General features: G+C 36.3%; 1 protein-coding gene across 2 annotated transcripts; it reads left to right on the top strand.

Annotated features, from left to right (window-relative positions):
• Positions 1–308: 308 nt before the first annotated feature.
• On the top strand, positions 309–10,003 carry LOC135685481 (trafficking protein particle complex subunit 3). 2 transcript variants are annotated; one of them, XM_065201446.2, is made up of 6 exons: positions 309–448; positions 2,318–2,415; positions 2,863–2,962; positions 5,577–5,759; positions 9,288–9,410; positions 9,525–10,003. In XM_065201446.2, exons 1-5 carry the CDS (start codon positions 401–403, stop codon positions 9,405–9,407), a joined length of 549 nt encoding a protein of 182 aa, XP_065057518.2. In that variant the 5' UTR covers positions 309–400; the 3' UTR covers positions 9,408–9,410; positions 9,525–10,003. The 2 variants fall into 2 exon arrangements, with proteins under 2 accessions (XP_065057518.2, XP_065057517.2); XM_065201445.2 differs by having other exon boundaries at positions 9,288–10,003.
• The last annotated feature ends 6,843 nt before the right edge of the window (positions 10,004–16,846 follow it).

Raw genomic sequence — 16,846 nt, 5'->3', positions numbered from 1 at the left:
CAATTGACAGACTTGAACGCATTGCAAGCTATATACGCATGAAAATGAACACCAGGTTTGACATGGCTAGATATAAAAAGTCTTGAAAGATTTCTTACTGAGTACGTTTAGATTTGATGTCAAATTTCAGAAGCAAATACTACATTTTCGTTAAAGTTGACTACATAGCAATTACTAGCTACATTGGCGGAATCTTATGTTGTTGAATTGCAATTAATTTGAATTTGAATATGTTCACTGAATTTTTTCAGAGTTATGGACCGATGGGTAGTGCCTTCTTAATCTCCATTCCAATAGTAGTCAATAGGAGGCTAATGTAACATTACTGCAGTTGGTCGGCGAGAATGTGAAGTAGGAAGCTTGCCGGTAAAGTAAGGGTTTTAATTCCAATTAAAAAGAGATGTCCCGCCAAAATGCGGCCAAAGGTGTTGCTGATGCTAAAAAAGTGGTATATACTCAGAATTTTTGTTTAAATCAAACTCTTTTTCAGGATAATATCCATTCCTGTTTCCTGAATCGTCTGAATCATCATATTGATTTAACTCAATTAAGGACCTCTAAAGTTGATCAGCATTTCTTTGATCACGTTTTTTAATTGTTTATACAGGGCAGCCAGAAGCGAGGGGGGCGTGACGGTGCTGGAGCCCCCAAATAATTGTAAAACTGTACTATGTTACCTCGATAACAGTGTACTGTTTTGTCAAGACAATGGGCAGCCCTCCACACCCCAATATGAATTTTGTTCCGACGTCACTGTTATATTAGGTAAGCTATAACCAAAAGAAAGATCAGCCAATGTTGGCTGGTTTCTTGAATATAATTCTTTGTGACTGCAGTTCCAAAACAAATATTAACATTCAAGCATTTGAAAAGAAAGCCCAGGTTATTACCATAGGCCTACGGGGTGAGTTCAGGTAGATGGGGCTTAAATTCTTTTTCCAAAAAAATATTTGATGTCCATATGTTTACAGAGAATACCCTTACACATACAAGCTTCTAATATTGATCAAGCAATGATTGGCAACATCATTAAAATGAGGCTAACTAATTAGCATTTTTTTAAATATAAAACAAAATAGCTTTCGAGTTTTCATGAAAACAAATATAAATCTTTCCCTTGACGGCTACCAAAGATATTAATAATTTTATTGATACCTTTTTTTGAGAACATGATTTGAACATTAACATTGTCAGTATTAAAGAGGGTGACATTGTCAAGTCTTTGCTGTGTTGTGAAGATATGTGTAATGCCAAACATGATGCTCCTGGAATAGTGGCCAGGATTTGTGGAACTAAGTCCAAAACATTGTCATCATGCATCCTTTTTAAGCAATCCAAGCACATTTTTTCTTGATCTATTTGATTTGCAGAATCTATTTGGTAGAAGAAACAAACCTTTCTGATGATTTCTGTTGAAAGACTAGCACTCATGCTTGCATTCCCAAATGCCAGCGGCATAAGGCAGTTAAGGACACCCTAATTTGATAACTAAGGGTCCCCAAACAAAAGGAACCCAGGGTGCTTTTGTGTACATATTTTTAAATCTTTGCTCAAGTTCAGAAAATGCTCAAAAAGGTAGAGGTCCCATAGCAGATCTCTTCTTAGGACCCCAGAATCCTCCTTTTCGCCATTGCCAAAAGCACGAAATATTTATTGGTCTTTGTCACTAAATTGTGCATTTCTCCCAAGACTTTGTCCATTGTAATGTAAACAGAAGCTTGTCTTCAAACAATTTGTACAACTGTTGAAGACTTCATCAATTATGACAGCATTACAGCGGTATTTTTTTACTTTTTGACAATCCTCTCAAGCACTATTTGTGCTATTGCTGTTCTTGTAGTCTGTGCCCCAGTCTACAAATGCTGCCACGGTTATACATTTTTCAGTATTGTGGACTGGCGCGCAGGCTTTGTTCACGTCGCTTAATTTGTGTTTTCACACAACAGGTATCTTCAACATTATTCAATTAGTACTGTAAGTGCTCTTGATCATGGCTACTTTACTCATCTCAGAAATTTATAAACATGTTCAAAATGTAGTTTTCTGTTTTGTTTGTCTTTGGAGAAGGCTCCTGCCCAATTTTTGCCCAACAAAATCAGCTGCCTGAATCTTGGGAGGCTTCAGCCCCCCAGCATCCCCCAGCACCCCAGCATCCCCCAGCCCCCCAGCACCCTCAGCCCCCACTCCATACACATATGGTTGTTACAAACTTCAGTACAACTTCAGTATGGCAATGACTAATATATGAACGCATTTGCAATCACCTGCCAAATAATCATCAGGACTTTACTTGATAGTGGCCTATATTTTTTAATAGAGTGGAGAACTCTTTACTTTGACATATGGAGCTCTTGTTGCACAATTGCTTAAAGACTACGAAGCTGATGAAGAAGTTAATCGTCAATTAGAAAGAATGTAAGTTACCCAGTTTCAGTCACAAAGGTAAAAAGGGTTATTGTCAAAGATCTAAGTAATGAAGATGGAAATTTTGAAGCTGTAAGCACAAAAATCAATCAACTCTTTTGTTAAAGTTTTAAACTATGTAAGACTGCAAAATCTTCCAAATCATTTAGGATGAAGTTTTTTTCAAAAACCAGCTGTTTCCTAATTTCATATTGTTATTGAAGTAACTATTTTCATGAGAATAATATTTCAGAATTCATTATAATCTTTATTTTTCACTGTGATTGGTCAAGAACAAACAACCAATTAAACACATTTCTTTCACTCATGCTCACATTTGGACGTTATCTAATATTTTTGCTCTGAGTAGTGTTGGACAAAAAGTACTTTAGTATGAATTAGTTTTGCTCCTCCATGCTATTTTCATGCATTATATTTGCCTAATTTATATTTTCCCAGGGGCTACAACATTGGTGTGCGATTAATTGAAGATCTGCTTGCCAGATCAAGTATTGGTAGATGCCATGATTTTAGAGAAACTGCTGATGTTATTGCAAAGGTTAGTGTGCTTCTTCATGCTTCCTTTTCTTCACTGGTTGAAACAGGACCAAGGAGGTTCCTTGAAAAGGCTTTTGAAGTAACCTTTGTATCAAATCCCTCAAATAATTGAGTAATATTCAATATCTCATCCATCAAAAAACAGTTTTCTAAATTTTATTGTATTCATATTTTGCAGAGTGAAAATATTATTGATTATATTGAGAAGGATGAACTATCTAATCTAAATATCTATGTTATTTAGTCTTCAGAATTTTTCAAGTTGCCTCAATATTCACAATATTTTCACACTTGCTTCAAAATGTAGATGGAGTAGTGAGAATATCTGATGGTGTAGCGACTTATTTCTTCTTATTCTTCCTCAGCTGCTTTATCTTCTTCTACTTCACCTTTCTTCCTCTGCATCTTTTCCCGCTTCTTCTTCTTTTGTTAATCTTCCTTTCCTTCTTCGTTTTATTATCTCCCTCCTCTTCTCCATTTATTTTGCCCTCTAAAAATAAGCCCTCCTCCTCCTCTCTCTTAATCCTTTTCTTCTATTTTTCTTTTCTTTCATTTTCAGCATCTCCTCCTTCTTATTCTTCTTCCTATCCTCTCTATTCTTCTTCTTTTTTGTCATCTTCTTAAAGTCTTCTTCTTTCTCTTCTTTATTTTATCTTAAATATGATTCTGCTTCTGCTTCTGCTTCTTCCTCACATTTTTCCTCTCCTTTTTCTTTTTGCTGTATCTCACTCTTTATTATCATTTTCCTTTGCCCTTATTTTCTTATTCTTCCTTTCTATCCTCTTTTCTTCATCTTCTTGTCCTCCGTCTTTTCCTTTTCCTTCAACTGATTCTTTGCCCTGATCGTCTTCTCCCCCTTCTTATTCCTCTTTTTCACCCTCAGAGGTAGTTTGACGTGCAATTCTTTCCAACCTTTTTAGAAAAATTTTTTAATGGTAAATTCATATATCTCTTTCTCCCTCTAGGAACAATTTTTTTAACTATAAAGTGATTCAGGATATTAGAAAGTGCATTTTCAGTTTGACTTGTATGATAGTTTCCTAACATTGTTCTTGGGGAAAAGGGGCAGAAGAAGAAATAAGGTTTTTAGCGTGTTTGATGTTTTTGATGCCCATAGATCTCATCTAGCTCTTTCAACTAAGAATCACTGCAAATGATAGTTGCCAAAAGCTAATTTTGTCTTATGTTTGTAGCCCATGGCAAAGTTTTAACATGATAGATTTGAGCCCTATACAGTATGTAAGGTGTATTGTGGGGTTTCGCACAATAGGATGTTGCATCATGAAAGACATGATTGATTAGCACTTTTCGAATCCCAGCACTCCTGCTGTGAACTCATATAGCCCAATTTTTTATAGTGGATACCTAGGGACCTCTTTGGCAGTTATTCTGTTTTTACTGCAACCCTTTTAATGTGACATGTCTCTAGTTATTCAAACTACCAAAGTGATTTCTATTTAAAAGGCACCTATAGTGCTGCATCATTTATACGATGTTTAACTTGACAAAGCCTATCCACTTTGTTTTCCTATATCCTTTCTGTTTTCTCATTTGCTGACAATGTTGTGTTTTGCTTTTGGTCGGGTGTTGGCAGCATTGCTACGTCAGTATTGCTACACCCCTCTCATCGTATTTGGCCATCGATAGTCGCTTCAGTCTGCCCCATTTTTTGAAACAATAACGTAATGCTCAATTTTTTAGTGTAGATCTGGACTAATAAATCAGGTTGTTTGATGATTTAAATTTTGATGTGAAATCTCTGTTGTCTGGAAGAGATAAACGCCTTTTGAAGAAGCCTTCAGTCATTACGAATATATCTTCTTGATTTACATGGGAAGGATACGAAACGACTGTTCTACGTTTTAGTTTGTTCTAAAATTGACAGCCAAATATTGAAACATTCAAATTTAGGGGAATTTTTTGTTTTAGTAGGTGTAAAATCCAGACCACATTCGAATGAAATAAATTAACAAAAACTGGATGCTCTGTTAATAGAGAAAACGTGTGTGAATAATTTTATTTTGAACTTTGACAAATCATTTTTCCTTGCGTCTCGTATCGTTATATCACAAAGGATTAAAAAACAGTTAGCAGACATCTGGGAAGTATTCATATGAATATGATACGCCTACTTGAGGTTTTCAGCAAATTTCTAATTTCCAAAATATCGAAATTTATGTGTTTTCTAACCCAACTTGGTGAATTCATTCATAAAACGAGTTTTCTGTTCTTAACATAACCTCTTCTGACGTAATCCTTTCATAAAAGGTTTTTATGGTATTTCCGATAATACGATCAAAGTTTTTCCCAAACACCAAAACTGCACGCTGATCATTTACTGAGTTCGCAATAGTCTTTTTAATTTCTATAAATATTGATGGCTTCTTTGGATAATTTTTACTGATACAAAAGGCTGTCACATGAAAAAATTAACAATCAATAATTAATTGAGGTTTTACATTCACAGTTCAATTTTACAGAATCAATTTATATCATATTCATGTCTCGGTTATACAAGAACTACTTTGATTGGCTTTTTGCAGAAATTGCAGATTTGAAGTTTATTTTTCCAGCCCATTTAGCTGATTGGTCGTGAAATCTTGTTTCTTCCATAGCAAGGATTCAAGACATTTCTTGGAATATCTCCGCAAGTTGTTGGATGGAACGCGGCTGGGGACGAATTTTCGCTTGTTATTGAGAATAACCCATTAGCAGAATTTGTCGAGCTACCGGAAGGACATAACAATCTTTGGTATTCAAGCATCTTCATCGGGGTAATCAAAGGAGCCTTGGAAATGGTAATATTTCGTTACATTAAGCTTAATTTTGTTACATAATCCCTTTTTATTCATTCATTGTCTGTACCTTAGGTCAGCATTTTCACATAACTCTGTGAATCAAACGTCTTCCTGGTTACCAAAGTTATTAAAGAAGTTTCCCTAGAAGAGTTTCAAAAACAGAATGCCAAACCTTGCTTTGAATGAGAACACCACTCTAATCACATCTTTGTAAAGGTCTGAGACATTGGGATCACTTCCTGGTACGGTATTATACTTAATTCAAGTGACAACCTAGGATGTTTCTACAATTTATTTGGTCTATTACTGGAATTGCGTTGAAATACTTGGATACATTGCTTGTGTATAAAGTGCTTTTATATGGCATTCAGACTGAGAAACCTACCTATGTAATTGGCAACGTATTTGTTAACGATGTTGGAGCTTGGGGACTCGAACACCCCCCCCCTCCCATGGATTTTTAATGGGGAGTCTGCAGAATAGCAATGTGCTCTCTCCAGTAAAAATTGGTAAATCAGAAATGATGTTTTCAGCAGTTGTTTTTTGGGACCTCTCTCTAATACAGTGGCTTGTCAATTGCTAAGATCATAATCAAACAAAAACAATCTTGGTGAGACATGAACCGGTTGCAGAGCAATATTTTGTATTTCAAAATTTGAGCCACACCCTAGGAATCAAAATTTGGCGCTTCTGTCTTCTGACAATAATAGCAATGTTTGATATCATGCACGAAATTTTCTTGAATGCATGTCATCGCCAGAGGATGTTAAACTAGTCTCTATTTTACAAGTATACAAGTTTTCTATAGAGGAGAGGATTACTGACGGTTTCCCCGATGCCCTTCAACCATTGAACCTCCTTACCTTCTTGTCCACCAGCCCTGACATACCTTTGTAGTCATCTTTCGTAAGTTCAGCTCTACGAACAAAAGTTATATATTAGTCAACAGTAGGCTTAGCCTATGAGCTGGAGTTTTTCAATCAGGCCACCATTACCTACTTTGCCGTCGTTTGAAACGATGGAAATCCAGCCGAAGGAAACCAAAGAGAAACCTTTCTTTGAGTTATGTTTCCTGTCGTCTAGACACTTTCATAGCCCTTCGGGTCGTAAGCAGATTTCTTGGAATGTTATCGCGAAATTCTACACAGGATTTTATTCAATTAAGTATTTAAGCCCTTGTCCATATTTGATAGTAGTGCCGCCAGCGGGCCTACCATATCCCGTGCGCCAATTATTTTCAAGGATATCCCGGGCCTATCTAACGCTTATTGTCATTGAGGTGAATTGCGCACGACAAAATGCAGCCCATATCTCTCAATCTGTACGTGAGAGACCCCGATGGCGCCACGTGCGCGCCCATCAATGAGACGTATCCTTAAATATGTCTTTAACTTTGGTTTCAAGCTCAAGATTGTATCTTTGATGGATGCCCTCTTTTTAATCTTGATTTCAAGCTCCATTTTTCTTAGGGCTCAGTTGTTTTTTATCAAGACTTATGGCGGATTTGACGGAGCTTAGACACACGTTATCTTGTGTTCAAGCTTTGTATCCGCTCTCATACGCATATCTCATTGATTCCATTTTATCGAAGATATGCACTTTTTTCTTATAAGCAGTTGGTTTACAACAAACCTCTGGTAACTTGCCCAGAGAATCGAGCAACTTGATATCTGCACCTAGGGACCGCGCACCAGTCTAAATGTGGGAGGGCTGAAAAGGGCGTAACCGAAATTTTTTTGAGGCCATGCCCTCTAGAATGCCGGAAAACGCCCCTTTTAGAAAATACTGGCTCATTTCTACTTGGGTTTAATAAATAGTCTGGTTCAGAGAAGATATCAATAGAAAAAGAACTGCTTTTACTTAGGAGTGTACTTTTCAATATTGTGTAAACTTTCCAAAAAGTTTTCCAACATATAATAATTCTCGCAAAAAAGTGGAAGGGCTATACCTTTTTTTTGGCTGGGCGTAGAAATTCCTCGGGAAGAGGGCCGGAGCTGAAGAAAATTTGGTCAATATCTGTCGAAAAGTATAGGGATCGGTCAATAGCCTGAATTTTAGAAAGTGGCATTTTTGCATGGCTTCCTTTGGATATTGCCAGACTAGCAGAAGGAAAATGAAACACATTTTGTGACTGAAGTACTGGCAATTTGACTTTTTAGCCGTTCCCTCTGCCTTAGTTTAAAAGTAAAGTACATGTAGGCTGCAATAGGTAGATAACATAAGCTCCCATGCAGTTGATGAAGCTGATTCACCATTTCGCCATGTGTGGCAAGATTATCAAGGTTTAGCATAGCTTTCTCTATTGTTGCGAGTCGCACATATTTTTGGCATATTAAGAATATTCTAGCTTTTACTTGTGTGTGAAAGGTTTTCTGGAATGTCATGTTCCTTAGGCCAAGGCCCTAAGGGCGAGCCCCTGAGGGCCAAAATACATAATGTATTCAGACACAGTTGTGGAAAGTTATAGCGGCTTTTTGAGTAAGCTCTGTCACAACTTGGTTTACTGTGCTGGGCAGTTTCTATAACAAAACGAGGAAATCATAAATGAAGTTGAGATTCATAATTTCTAACATCAGTTTTTTGTAAGAGTTTATTGAAATTTTATCAAATTCTGTCCGTTTATCAATGTATGGGATCATTGTATTAAATTCATAGCAACTTATTTCTTCTTCAGCATTTTTTGGCAACTGTTTCCTCATGCTTTGCCTCGCCCTGGTCTACCCAAACATCCAGCAATACCTTCAAGAAACAACAATACGTTGGAGTAGATTTTATAGTACCTAGCTTTTTATTCTCGAGTGTCAACCTGTGCTACTGTTGTTTCCATTCGACACGTGGCAGTTGAAACAAACAGTTGAATGCTACAGATGATGCTGCTCAATAAAGTGCATTTTCTACCTCATTTACCGAGCCTGATTTACCTCTTTTTCCTGAGTAAAAGCTTCACCTTTAAGAATTTCATTTGAACAATTCTTTTGGCACTTGTAGATTGAGTCAAATTGGAAAGTAAAAAAAGTACTTAAAGTCAAACTTAAATAAAAGCTGATATGCTAGTTTGTGAACAATTCGCTTTCCAACACTGAATTCTATTGAGAAACTCTGTCGTGAAGAAGACTAGGCAGATATACCTGTCTGAAAACGTTTTGCCCAAGGTTGCCAGATAGGAATTACAAAAGAAGGCCATACGGGTAGGCAACTCAGGCGAAAATGCTCATAGAAAGGCCAAATCAAAATATATTTCCCAAACATACATTGAGCCAAAAAAGGCCAAATTTAAATAGTAGGCCAAAAACATATTTTCCAGGGCATTTAACTATGAAAAAGGCCAAAATTGGAAAATTTAGCCTGAAAAAGGCCGTGTTGCCTATCAATACAAGCAAAGAGCTTGCCAAGAAACATTTTATCGTGCCAATTAAGTTTTACTGTTAATGAATAATCAAGCCAGGAACATATTCCCTGAATTCTGCGAGGTTTCTAGCATTTTTCATTTATAAAACATTGCTAATAAGCAATATGTTGCCGTTTCAGGTGCAGATGGAAATCGAGGCAGCATTTGTGCAGGATATATTAAAAGGAGACCCGACCACAGAACTCAGAGTGAAGTTTATCAGAAAGCTAGAGGACGCAGTCCCTGCCGGGGAAGAGTAGCTTGTAAGTTGTTTATTAACTTTAATTAAATATTGTTTATAAGCATACTTCTAATATTAATTAGCACCACTTTTCGTTATAGTTATGCTTGATTACCAAAACTTCATCATTCTCTAGAGTTTTACAGAATTTATTTCCAATATTGAACATGTGAGTTCCAAGAAAACAGCGCTACAGAAGTGATAATGGATATTTTAGTGAAGAACAACCTAAGTAACTATAGATTAATTGTTTCTGGAAAGTTTAATTGATTAAAAGTTCAGTCCTAATTCCTAAACAATGGAAAAGCCCCATATTACTGCCCTTTGGTCTAGCCTAATGTAAATCAAACGTATTTGATGTTATTTGACAGTTGATCTTCGCAATATCAGTAAAATTGTAAGGAATCATGTTAAGTGCTCTTAAATCTTGTATGAACCACTCCTTCCTCCACTGAGCTGCATTACAACCTCCGGGTTTCGTCTCTAGCAAGCCTAACCTGGCTTACCTACTTACAACTTGACACGTGTCATTATCTTTAATTCATGATTATGTATAAAGTGTTAGACACAAAATCTCTTATTTTTTCGCGCCAAGATCATGATTTTTTACTTGCATGTAGATCTGTTTATATACACAAATACACTGACTGTCTTTACACGAGCTTAGCTTTGACAATGGAAGTTTTCGTATGTCTACTGACAATCAAAGATTTGCAGCTAGTGTCTAAAGCTAATGAATTATTAAGAAATCTGTACGACAGTGCTATCTGATTTAGAGCGCACTCTAGAACTAGCACCATTCCTTGCTGACTGAACCCAATGTGCAGATGTGTGTTTGAGATTTTCTTCGGTGGTCTACTCGTTAAAATATTCCCATTGCTTGCTGACGTCACAGCTAGGAATGAAGATTTCCTTCTTAACAAGTAAATATTAGGTGTTATAGAATAAGACTATAATTCCTGTCTGACTGAGTGTTCCTCGAATCTGTAACAAATGCCGATTATATTGACAGTGAGGGATAGTTATATGTTTTCGATTGTTTTGCCCGTTTCTGTCCTGAAAGTGAGAAGATTTAAAGGTCAGGCTGCATTTTGCCCTTATAGAAATATGCCAATTGACACAGTTCTAAACAAGCCTATTTGCACAGCTCCAGGCAAGCCTATTTCAAAGGTTTTAGGCCAGATCGCACTCATCCGATCATGCCTAATTGCACGGTTCCAAAATTTGTCCTAAGGTTTCTCAAGGAAAACTGGATCCAGAATTTTGTCGTTAGTAGATATTTGTATACAAATTTGTTCGTGTTTTGTGATGACAATAGAAATGCGTTACACTGCTGGCACTAGTGGAGAATTTCATCAATAAGATTATTTGTCGGCTGTTCTGTTTGGTGGTGCTCTTCTTACGTACGAAGAATAAGTACATATAGCAGTGGTAGTTAACTTGCTCCAAGTCTATTCGTGCTTGAGAGAGGTGTATTTGTTTCTTTGTGTGGATCGTCTCCTTCCGTCTCCTTCGAAGAAGTCTACAGGAAGAAAACAAATACTTTCTATCATGTACAACTGTTTTATTCGTTTGTCTTTTTTTGATCTAGGCCTGTGGATCCTTTGCTCTTCAGTCGTCACCTACTACTTCTCCTTTAGTCTTTGAACTTTGCTATCCTTTTTCCTATTCTTGATTTTTTTCTGTGCAATTATTCCTCGTTTATTTTTTATTTTTTCTTACGTGTGCTAAATAAAGGATTTGCCTCGGCATGGTCACTAGTTCACAAGCGCTTCACAGCTTATCCAAGGCCTCTTTGAAAAGAAGACACAAAGGCATCTTTTTTATCTGAGCCTAATCAAAGATTTATGGCCTTGTATTTGCTAAATCTTTCAAAAAAAGAACGATTGATCTGCTTTGATGAAAGACTCGTTTGTTATTTTTGTCAGAGGGCACAGGTTAGGCACAGAAAGGTCGCTGTCAATGTAATAATGTATCAGCTTTTTGGAGTTTCACAGTAGCGACTTATTAGTGTATCTAAAACAGATCCAACACTAAAGAAGTTGATGTATATTATAGTAGAATGCGGGACAATTCTCATTCATGTATTTGATGGAATCCCCCATTCTAAATACAAAATGGGCGTCTTATTTTTTGACGTGTATTCTTTAGGCCTTATTGTGCATTCGTGAGGGGATTCCTCTTCTACATGTTGTTTTGAGGCATCTTTGGTTACTTATAAGATAGTATTTACTTGCTCTCTAAGAAAGCCTTCTTCGCCAGTTGCAGCGCAGCTGATGTCTTGTCTGTCTTCATCGTCCCAGCTCCCATGGCAACATTTTCTGTTCACGTGCTGTTTGCGCGTTTCATGTTAATCCAATATATGTAAGCCTTTTATCCAGTTCCAAGTAAAATTAAGTGTCTCTAATCGCGGCGAATATGATAGCCTGAAATGTGTAAATAGCCAGCTTATGTCTTTCCTTTAAATTGAAAGAGATTGGTTCTTATGCAATTGAGATGTTAATAATATGCTATATGGTTATTAAAGCCAATTGATATTTTATAGAATCTGTAATGCCTCGAGTTATATGAAAATTCAACTTTTGCTTTAGTTTCATAAAACCCTTGTCCCTTGTTTAGACATATTTTGAACACTGCAACATGTTGTGAATTTTATCGAAATAGATTTTCATTTTATGGTTTTGTAAACTATTTGCCCCCTTTTTGTGGCTGAAGTAGAGAAGATTGGAGAGACAATATCACTGTACTCTGTGACTTACAGTGCGTTCAACATAACTTCGATCTACAATCCCGGACAAAAATAGTCGCGACTTTTTAAGGAAAGTTGATAATTTCTCTTTCATTTGAAAAGTATGTCCCCCTCCTCCTTTAAATGCATGATTTTGAAGGAGAAATGATAGAAGTACAAATCCAACATTGATTCGGGGGGAAAGGAAGGATTCAAATTTACAGGGGCAACAAAGAGTAGAAAATTGCAAACTTTGCATTTTGTCTCAACAACTTTATCCGGGATTGTAGCTTTCATAGAAAAAAGTCGTTGTGGCCAGCTGAAGGTATCTTGAAAACATCTTTGTAACGGGATTCTATCAGTAGTTAACAGTATCGTTGGCAGGATAGGATTATTGGGTGGGGCATCATTGTTTGAGAACAAGAGGAACTGAAGGGATTTTTCATTTTTTTGACCCCCCCCCCCCAGAAAAATAGTAGCTACGACCCCCGTAGCATTCAGTTTTGGCAAGAAACTTTCTAAAAGGAATTTCAATAGTCTCTCCCTCTCCCAAAATTGTGAAACTCATCAAAAAAGGGATTGAATGTTTTTTATCTGTGGCTGTAAATTCAGTTTTTGTATCCAAATACCTATAACCAAATATTAGCAAAGAATTCTACACTAGAGGGCATTTTCTAGGAATACACTCTTTCAATACAAACACACATTACAAGAACATTGAGGCTCAACGGTGTAAAACTTGTCCATACCCGAATGATAACTACAAAATACAATGTGCTTTAGAAAACTTTCTGTCGTGTTAACAAACCAGTGGTGATTTTGCCATCTTATCCAATGTGCTACTTAAAAGGTCATCCAAACTGTTTTTAGTGGTTTTAGAAGCAATTTATAGTATGCAGTTATGAAACTTAAAGTCAGTTTATAGATGAACCAGTTTTGAAACAAATCAGAACCATCAAGCTGCAGATTATCCGGAAAACAAGAGCGTTTAGCCTTGGCAGAAAATATCTGGTTCTTTTTTGAAAGCAGAACTGCAGCACTTATTCTGTCGGGGTAACTTTTCAAAGCCGTTTATACAGACTGCAGAGTTACTTGATATTTTCCCGACCTGTTCTTATTATATCTTGCTTCCTTTACGTTACTCTTTCTTTCTTCTGTCTGAACTAGCTAGACTGATACTTGCAGTCAGATGTTTAGGTCATTGTTGATCATTGGATTAAGAAATGTAAATGGATTTAGAGATGTAGCTTGGTGATATCGGAGTAAGCGTGATGATGAATGCTTCAAGTATGTTTGATGAACATATTTCATTTTGTCCTCATTAACATGCTAATAGTGGTTTCTTTGTAGTCACATAGCAAAAATTATCCGAATGTTATATAGGAATTTATATTACTTTCAGTTTTGACGGCCATTGACTTTGAAATGAGGCTAAGACAACGAATAAGAGGTTGACTAAGCAATTCATTAAAATTTATAGTTCGCTTTTCAACTCCCATTCTTGCAGAGGTTAGGGAAGTCTCCGCTTGTGTTTTCACTGTTGTTGTGGAGCCTTTTTTAAACGTTTTTCATTTCTTTCTAAAGGCATTTTCTGTACCGTTATTAGCCAATGAGCTACACAAATTGTGATTTGTCATTTGTTTATATCTATTGTGTTTTTTCTATGATTTAAAGGTAGTGTTTAAATGGTTTAAAAGTTATCGCTTTCTCTCTATGTCTTCACTCTTTAAGAACCATATAAATTTCTGCCCAGGCTCAATGTTCTTAATTCTTGGATAATCTGAACCTTCAGTGTTCTTAATCTTGTTCTTGTTTCAAAATTGGCTCGTCTGCAACCAAAGACTATAAATTGTTTCTCAGACCATTAGATAACAGTTTGCGTAACCTTTGAGTTGCTTAACTTGGTCATGTTCTTATGTCTTTCTTGGGGTTTTTTGTCAAATCAAGCCTCGCTGTTACTACTTATAAAGAAACGATGGATAGCAGGCTAGCTGAAAACCATATAGTGTTTTTCAACATGTTGCCACGAGACTTAGGAGCAATGAAAAGAACCCCAATGGGTTTGATGAAGCATTTTTCATTGAAATAAAGTTAGTAAATATCCGCTTGTAAAAGAAGTAAGAAAAAGTATATATAACTTTTGTAATACATATGAAATAATTTTTGTGTGACCAACAAAAAATTTTGATATTTTGTGGCTAACAAAAGTATGTTTATTAAAACTATAACTTGTTAAGAGTGTTGTGTATCTTTTCTGAATATGATCCAGATTAGTGTCACAGTCGGAATCATTTTGTGTTCCATTCATGCCATTCTGCGTCTAAATTTTTCAAGATTTTATGAAGAATGGCATCCTCAGTAATTTATTCAAAAGGGCCTCAAACCGCTCTGTTATGCTATGGTGTCATGTAATTCTATCGCCTTGCCTATCGGTTGCTCTTGCCTGTAGAAATGTATCTTAGATGATAGTTATTGGTGTATCCCTTGTTGAGATGGTCTTCATCTCTGACTGGTATCTGGCTGAATTTCTGGGGACAGTTAAATTTTCTTAGGGCAATCTATTTGTTCCAAAATGACAGTTTTGATATCTATATCAAAATTGGTTATTTCTACTTCGCATTATGCATTTCACAAAATATGATAAATTTACTTTTTTCAAGGATGGAAATCACAGAATTATGCCAAAATTGTCATAAAATTATGCTAGATTTACAAAAATTATGCTAACTTTCACATCAAGGCTATCCTATTTGAAAAAGAGGCTAGCGCATGCGCAAATCAGAAAGAGTGGCCAAAATATGTTCACTTCACAAAATGAATATAAACAGCTAATGTGTATATGTATGTATATGTTGAATAAAGATGGCCCATTTTTTTTACTGACAGAGCTATTTCTGGAAACCATTATTGCCAACTTAGACAGTAACCAATCAACTACCTCCAAATACAGACAGCATTAAAACCCTTGCTGCCTTGTACTGGTATGTTTTGATAAGATGGCGTCACAATTTCACATAATAATAGCCACACATGTAATGTATTTGCATGCAGTTACGATAGACAGCGGATCACTTATTAATGGAAACAATCACTTTCTTAACAAATTCTAAAATTATTCCAGAATTATGCTAGATTTCCAACTATGCCAGATTTTATGCTAAAAGACGATTTTAGGCCAAAATTATGCTAAAAGCATAATTTTATGCTAGACCTGGTCACACTGGTCCAGCTAATGGAATTTCAAATATTAACCCTCTGAATCAAAACCAAATTGCTAATAAAAGTTAGTTAGTTCTCGAAACATAACAACACTCTTCTTCACGATAACCCTAGAAAAGATCTTTGGTACCACCCATTAAGACAGTATATAGTCTTATAAGATCATATTTCAAATCGCTAAATGAAGTCCCATTTCATTCATTTTTCCAAGAATTTAGTTCTCTTTTTCACGACGTCATGCCAAAGATTAGTTAAGAAAAAACTTGAATCCCATTTCTATGGAATACCCTAAACACGTCACTCGACAGAATTGTGGAATACTCTAGAGCGTGCAAATGAGCTTTGAGATTGAGCCAATTATATAAATAAATTAAGAATAATCAATTGGTCAAGCAGATGGAAATTTGCATGGCTTAGTTAGCTATAAATTCCTCTTATAGACATTTCTTTTTATACTTATGACGTCAATGATACAGTTTAATAAACCAGGAATGGGCGAATGACTCTAAAGTCATGGTGTTACAGGTTAGTCGTAGAATGGTGTTTACGAAATTCTATCAATTTTTGAAAAAGTCTCTAGAGAGCGTCAAGGATCAAAGGCTTTAGACCACATCTCAACTACAGAAAAAAGAAGTCATTGGTTCAGTGCTGACGATATGCGTCTACATTAGGTTGCATGGTTCCGTGCTGGTTTGGAAACGATTCCATTCTTGTTTGTTTTCGCTGAAAAAGCGAAACTCTTTGGTTCTGGTCTAAAATCGTGTTTTTTCCCCTCCCCTGTCAGGATTGGAACTTTTTAGATACGATTGAAAACGTGGCTTAATCTAACGTTGGTGCGAGGCTTTCTGCAAATATCAAACGCGTCATTGCGCGTGCTTCAAATGAAAGTTGGTGAAACGAGGCGAATTATGCACAAACAAGAACAGGGCAATTCTTTTTTCTACAATTTAAAACAGGGTCTGAGTCTTCTGCTGGAAAGTTTGGCTACTAATTTTCTTCTACCGCTTAGAGTGAGACCATCTTAAATTTTGTCAGTATCATAATATAGCTCTTAATCTGATAATAGCTGATTGATCAGGGGTCAATTTGATGAAGATCATGCAAAAAGGTAAGTGCCAAGCAGGTCTTTGCAATTATGGTTGGGCCTTAGAATTTTGCGTGAAAGAGGAATGGAACCGAGTGATGTCATGGCAAAGATTTTGACAAATGCAAAATGGTTATAGGTAAGGATTGACGGGAATTGGAAATTTCTTAAGGGAATAGGACGATCTTTCTCTTGATGATCCTTGCAGTCATGACGTTATCAGGGCTAAATTCGGCTGAGAGCAAAGACAGATTAAATATTACACACCAAAAGCCTTATTCTGTTCGGGTTCGGGTGTAGGTTTCAAAGATGTCCAAATATCTTATAGGCTTCCTTTATACTTCAAAATACACCACGAACATACTCTTTTGTCAACATTCGTCTTGCAAGCAATCTCTGGTTGTTGACGTCTTCTGCTCAATTTATG

The sequence above is a fragment of the Rhopilema esculentum genome, chromosome 15 (assembly GCF_057945365.1).
Source record: "Rhopilema esculentum isolate cy_ngs chromosome 15, ASM5794536v1, whole genome shotgun sequence".
NCBI lineage: Eukaryota > Metazoa > Cnidaria > Scyphozoa > Rhizostomeae > Rhizostomatidae > Rhopilema > Rhopilema esculentum.
This window is presented reverse-complemented; position numbering and strand designations above follow the sequence as displayed.

Coding starts and splice junctions, on each gene's coding strand:
- LOC135685481 (XM_065201446.2), top strand. CDS start 401: ATGTCCCGCCAAAATGCGGCCAAAGGTGTTGCTGATGCTAAAAAAGTG. Junction 449..2,317: donor TTGCTGATGCTAAAAAAGTG/GTATATACTCAG, acceptor ATTTTTTAATAG/AGTGGAGAACTCTTTACTTT. Junction 5,760..9,287: donor TCAAAGGAGCCTTGGAAATG/GTAATATTTCGT, acceptor TTGCCGTTTCAG/GTGCAGATGGAAATCGAGGC.